Here is a 5,820-nt window from a genome sequence, read left to right as displayed (position 1 = left end):
TCTCAAACATATTTATATTTGTAAAAAGAATTTAAAAATGTCATTTTCAAAACTACTCAAATCAATTAATTAAGTTCAAGAAGCTGTTTCACAATAAAGTAATCCCAAATTAAATGGATAATTTAGATTTTTTTTGTAGTGAGGTTTTGTGAAGATTAATGAGGTGTTGACTCATCTGAATGGGACTGAGACCAAAATGGATTGTGTCTATTTTAAAACAAGTCCAGTATAGAATTAGAATTAGAATTAGAAGAATTCATTTACTGTCACTGTACAATATTTACAGACCAGTAGCTCTCGAAGGCAGTGCAAAAACAGAAGAATTAAGTAAACACAATAATAATTATATACATTGTATTAAAAACAGTAAAAAAGTAAATAGAAAAAAATAACAATGGTGTTGATATGTTCAGAATATTAGGAATAGTGCAGTTGACATGTGTTTATATTGCACCAAACAAAATTGTTCAGAAAAAATGCTGAGTGATCATAGTTTGGATGAGTTTGCAGTGATTGCAGTGTTCAAGGTAACAACAGCTCATGGGTAGAAACTGTTTTTTAGTCTGTTTGTTCTTGTCTTTATTGCTGTGAAATGTCCAGTTCATGCAAACATTACTTTTTAAACTTTTACATCAACATCAATTTTACATCACACAGTTATTCAAGCTGAAATATTGTGAAAACCTTGCTGAAATTACCCTTGGCTGCACCAAAGTTCAACTCAATTCAGTTTATTTATATAGCGCCAAGTCACAACATACGTTGTCTCAGGGCACTGTACATGAGAAAAAGAACAATCTAAAGAAGAAACCAGCAGATTGTGTTGAATCACTTCATCACAGTCTCCCATCCTGAGCAATCTGGAGAGGAAAAACTCCCTGCTAATCAGGAAGAAACCTCCAGCAGAACCAGGCTCAGGGCAGGTGGCCATCTGCCTCGACAGGCTGGTTGGGGGACAGGAAAGAGGCACAGGTAAACACAGAAGAACTGGTCCAGGATTGGTCCAGGTGCACCTTCTTCAGGAAAAGAGACAAAAAGATTATTGATAGAAATAATTACAATAAGTAATAAATACAAAGTTGTTCCTTCTAGCTGCTGTGCCTTCTATTTATGCTTATACTGTAAGTGATAATTGCATTGACATAAACCTCTCTTAAATGTTGGCCATTAGCGTTCTTTTAAAATGACAGCAATTCATGTTGGTCCGTGCAAAGCAAGCCCAGTCAGAGTTAAACTTTATTTCTTTAAATGACTTCATTAAAAGACTACAGAAGGTAAGATATTATTTTTTCCTAACTCTTCCACTTTCAAAATATTACAAATTTTCATTATAAAATGTGAGAATAATCAAAGGAGTTGCTGAAGCACAGACAGTTTTAGTCATGAAAGAAGACGGTTTCCTGTTTTATTAAAGTCAGACTTTGAGGGACCACATCTCCAGAGGTTAGCCAGAGAAAATTGTCTATCATTACAAAATCAGTAGCTGGAATGACCGTCATTTGAAATGTATTGGCCTGAGCTGGCACCTATCTCAGAGCGTTACACTGGACTGACATATCCGCCCTGACAGATTGTTCAGCTTCACTAATGGATGCTTCTGGTCATATTTTATTTGATAGGAAGTTTGTTTTCTTTGTTTACGCCTACAGGTATGTGTGCTTGGGTGGAAGCTCCAGCCCCACTCCGTCTGATGGTTCCCATGGCTACCTCTGCCCTGCTGGCTATAGCTGTCCTGTTGGCTCAGCGAGTGAGGTGCCCTGTGAACCTGGCACTTACAGTCCTGTCCCCGGAGCAGCCCACTGCATGGCGTGCCTGAAAGGAACCATGTGTCCCTCTTCAACTACTCGGGAGCCTGCTACCTGCCCAGCTGGTGAGGATGGTGAAAATAACTTGGAGTCAACATAACTAGTGCAGTGGTTTAATCCTTTGGGTGTGGAAGCAATATTTTTCAGCCATCATTTTTTTAATATTATTATTTCTCCTCTCACAATACATAATTGTGGTTTTCTTAGGTTATTTTTGTCCTGCTGGGACAGTCCTGCCTCAGGCCTGCCCTTTAGGAACCTTCAATAACCAGACAGGTTCTCATTCTGACTCTGTCTGCACACCGTGTCCCTCTGGAGTGTACTGTAGCTCCTATGGAGCCTCCGCACCACAAGGTAAACAGGAACTAAGAGGTTATTGATTTTATTTTAGCCTCTTACCAGACATGCACACACTCATAACATCCTGGTAAGAGACAATCAAACTCCTAATCTCTTTGCATTTTGCGCAGGTCCCTGTTTACAGGGTTACTTCTGCCAAGGTGGTGCTGCAGAGCCAACACCTGGGAGCTCTGACATCTTCCCCAAAAATGGTCCTTGTCCTGTTGGCCACTTTTGTCCAACAGGGTGTCTCTCCCCAATTCCWTGCCCTGCTGGGAGCATTCGCAACACTACTGGTACTGCTTGATTATTCAGTCCTCTCATTCTCTTCTGTTGCTGCTACATCATTGCGTGACAAATGGAGTTATTCAGCACTCACATCATGTCTTTAGTTTGTGGATAGATTTAAATTTGTCTGCTTATATGTATTCTTACTGTTTGTATTGTTTGCTGTCTTTGCAGGAGGTGTGTCCATGGAGAGTTGTGTCACCTGTCCTTCCGGTCATTACTGCTCCATTGAAGGCCTCGCTAGCCCCAGTGGTCCATGTGCTGCTGGTTTCTACTGCCCCTTTGACTTCTCTTCAACCACTCCATTTGCCTTCCTTTGTCCCAAAGTATGTTTATTTATATACATTTCCAACGTTTTTGTGTCACTTAGTGAAAAGTGTTCTCCATTGTTTTATTATTAATGTGCTACCAAATAGGACGCCACCCTTAATTTGTGCCTTTATTATTTTCGTCCGAGCATAGGGGCATTTTTGTCCGGAGGGATCTGCTCTGCCCTTGCCTTGTCCTACAGGAGAGTACCAGCCAAACATGGGTTTGGAGAGCTGCATACCCTGTCGACCTGGATTCTTCTGTGAGGAGGCTGTAGTGGGAGACCCACTGCCTTGTCCACCACATTCCTTCTGCCCCGCAGGTATGATATTAGAAAAAGCTTGAACATCAGGCACTGAAATGTTYATTTACAACTCACAAATTATCTAATTTCAGACACGAGTGAATGTTTACGCAAATGAAAATAAYAATGTATGAGTGTGTAGGAATACCTAAATGGTGTTTACATTTTTCCCCACCTCTATAGGCACAATGGTGCCTCAGCCCTGCCCTGATGGGACATACACCCATTCAACTCAGTGGGGATTACAGGATGAGAGAGAGTGTTTGTCCTGCCCTCCGGGCAAGTTCTGCAGGTACTTCTCATGGCCCTGCTGGATGCATGCTGAAGCGTTCAGTGTCTTCCTCTCACACATATCCACTCCTTCATTGTTACACAGAAAGACACTTGCACCTTTTACTCAAAGGCAAGTACTTGTCTCTGACTCTCAGCTAAGTTCAGTCATTATGGTTCACTGACCAGACACATTTACAAGCGTGAGTATAATTATTAAAGACTAGGGGAGGTAAAAAAGTACCTGATCATCATCCTGTCTTTATATTTAAGTGTCTAATAATGTTGTTTGGCATATGTAGAATGCAAATTATTTAACTTTGAGTGTGTTTTCCATAGGGCTGGTAAAATCCAAGGAGTTTGTGCTGCAGGGTATCTTTGTGTTTCTGGGAGTGCAGATTTCACCCCTTTGGAACAAGTTTCTAACTTGACTTTCTGCCAGTGGGGTCAGCAGTGTGCTGGACCATGCCCACCAGGTACAAAACATTACCTTTGTTAAACATCAATACAAATACCAAATATGAATATTCAGATTATATACATATATTATTATTTTTTTTACTTGTGGGATGACATTTCCTTTCCTTCTACATAGCAAAGCTGTTTGATGTTGAAATGTTAAAAATGAAATAAATTATTTTTTCTAGGTTTTTACTGTCCTGAAGGCACATTAGAGGCTCTAATGTGTCCTGCAAATACAGTTAGAAGCTCACCAGGTGGTATGAGCCTACAAGACTGCTTGACCTGTCCACCTCAGTACTGGTGCAAACCTGGTATGTCCTGGTCACAATAAACTGAGTATCAGTTGATGGACTGTGGTTCTGAGGTGTAATGAACTTTTTCTGTTTTAATAATCTAGACCTTTAAAATTTTTAAAAAAGAAATGCCACTTTTAGATTAGTAAAAGTGTAAACAAGTTTTCAAAACAACTGAACTATTTTTTGAACCTTTATTTTTTACAGGAGACCCAGTTGTTCATCTGTGTCCTGCTGGTCAGTACTGTGATGGCCTTCCTGGCAGTGATTTTGACGGAGGGACGGGACCCAGGCCGTGTCCTCTGTACACCTACCGAGCTTCCCCAGGAGCAGGCAGCAAGGGTGACTGCCTGTCCTGCCCGCCTGGTTCACACTGTAACAGCACAGGTTCAACCAATACACAGTCATACAAACTTTTTAATGGAATCTTAAATGGACAAATTTAACAGAAAGCCTCTTTTTTATTCAAAACCTGTTTTACATTATTTCAACTCCATCCATCCATCCATCCATCCATCCATCCATCCATCCATTATTTCAACTCACTTATATCAATTTCCTTCTATTTACAGTGAGCAATTGTAAAAAAAACCACACTCTTAACATGTTGTTGGTTTAATTTATCTTTATTTTTTTATATTAATTCACAGTAACTTCTCTGTCAAGGTTGTAATGTTTTCATATAAATACACACTATTACATTTGTCCCTGAGCGACAACTTGATGTAAGAGAAAAAGGAAATATGAAAGTGAAAGCATTGCATTTAAAATTCAACACCTGAGGCCACACAAATAATGGAATTGTGGCTTTTTTAAAATAGACAAACAAAAAAGAAGCTTCTTTCTAATCTCTCACAAATGCCCAAGGGTTAAGTTTAAGCTATTTTCTAATTTCCACTAAAGGATAATGCTCAGCAGATTATTTTTCTTCCTTTGCTGTCCTTCTATATTTGTTTAAAACCCTCTTTAAAGTAAGAGGAAGTATGGATTGTTGTCATTTTGACAAGCTTGGAGGTGCAATAGTTTAATTTGGAGGTAAATATGAAAGTTGATGATGTTGCATATTTTTTTGTTTGTTTGAAAAGTTTAAAAAATGGCTTTTCTAAAACAATCTTTCAGGGATTATCGACTACTCCCGCAGCCCTTGCCCTCCTGGCTTCTGGTGCAGTGGGTCTGGACCCCCGGTCTTCTGCCCAGCAGGCAGCAAGAGGCAGCTTCCTGGAGCCGCTGCACCCAACCAGTGTGAACCATGTGCAGGGGGAACCTTCTGCCCTGACCCTCGGGTAACAGGAAAGCCAAACATTGAAGGAACACCCTGCAGGGCCTCCTATTATTGTCCCGATGGTGCGTTCTTTAGCCCAGTTTATAGTGGTAGCTGAAATTAGCTTCTGTAAGAGATTATTTTTTTTTCCTTTCCTTCCAAGCACATGTCCAAACACACATTTTGATCTGTTTTCTAGGTGCAGTTTCAGAGAAGTTGTGCAGAGCCGGCTCATACTGTGAACTTCAGACAGCTGAGCCCCAAGTCTGTCCAGAAGGTTATATTTGCCCTGAGGGATCTTATTCATTTAGCAATCCTAAACAACTGTAAGCATAAAACCTAAATAATGAAAACAAGTGTTTGCAGCCAGAACATATGTATAGATATATATAGATATAGGTCTGTCCGTCTGTCTGTCTGTCTGTCTGTCTGTCTGTCTGTCTGTCTGTCTGTCTGTCTGTCTGTCTGTCTGTCTGTCTGTCTGTCTGT

General features: G+C 40.2%; 1 protein-coding gene across 1 annotated transcript in view; it reads left to right on the top strand.

Moving 5' to 3' along the window:
• Positions 1 to 5,820, top strand: part of LOC106515448 (SCO-spondin) — a 62,273-nt gene that overhangs the window by 40,053 nt on the left and 16,400 nt on the right. The window contains exons 70-80 of the mRNA XM_014005264.1: positions 1,650 to 1,870; positions 2,013 to 2,159; positions 2,276 to 2,440; positions 2,607 to 2,758; positions 2,895 to 3,063; positions 3,229 to 3,337; positions 3,655 to 3,791; positions 3,963 to 4,088; positions 4,278 to 4,457; positions 5,190 to 5,414; positions 5,531 to 5,657. Of these exons, the coding sequence (XP_013860718.1) occupies positions 1,650 to 1,870; positions 2,013 to 2,159; positions 2,276 to 2,440; positions 2,607 to 2,758; positions 2,895 to 3,063; positions 3,229 to 3,337; positions 3,655 to 3,791; positions 3,963 to 4,088; positions 4,278 to 4,457; positions 5,190 to 5,414; positions 5,531 to 5,657 (1,758 nt within the window). The remainder of the gene's footprint in view (positions 1 to 1,649; positions 1,871 to 2,012; positions 2,160 to 2,275; positions 2,441 to 2,606; positions 2,759 to 2,894; positions 3,064 to 3,228; positions 3,338 to 3,654; positions 3,792 to 3,962; positions 4,089 to 4,277; positions 4,458 to 5,189; positions 5,415 to 5,530; positions 5,658 to 5,820) is intronic.

The sequence above is a fragment of the Austrofundulus limnaeus genome, unplaced genomic scaffold (assembly GCF_001266775.1).
Source record: "Austrofundulus limnaeus strain Quisiro unplaced genomic scaffold, Austrofundulus_limnaeus-1.0 Scaffold29, whole genome shotgun sequence".
Lineage (NCBI taxonomy): Eukaryota > Metazoa > Chordata > Actinopteri > Cyprinodontiformes > Rivulidae > Austrofundulus > Austrofundulus limnaeus.
This window is presented reverse-complemented; position numbering and strand designations above follow the sequence as displayed.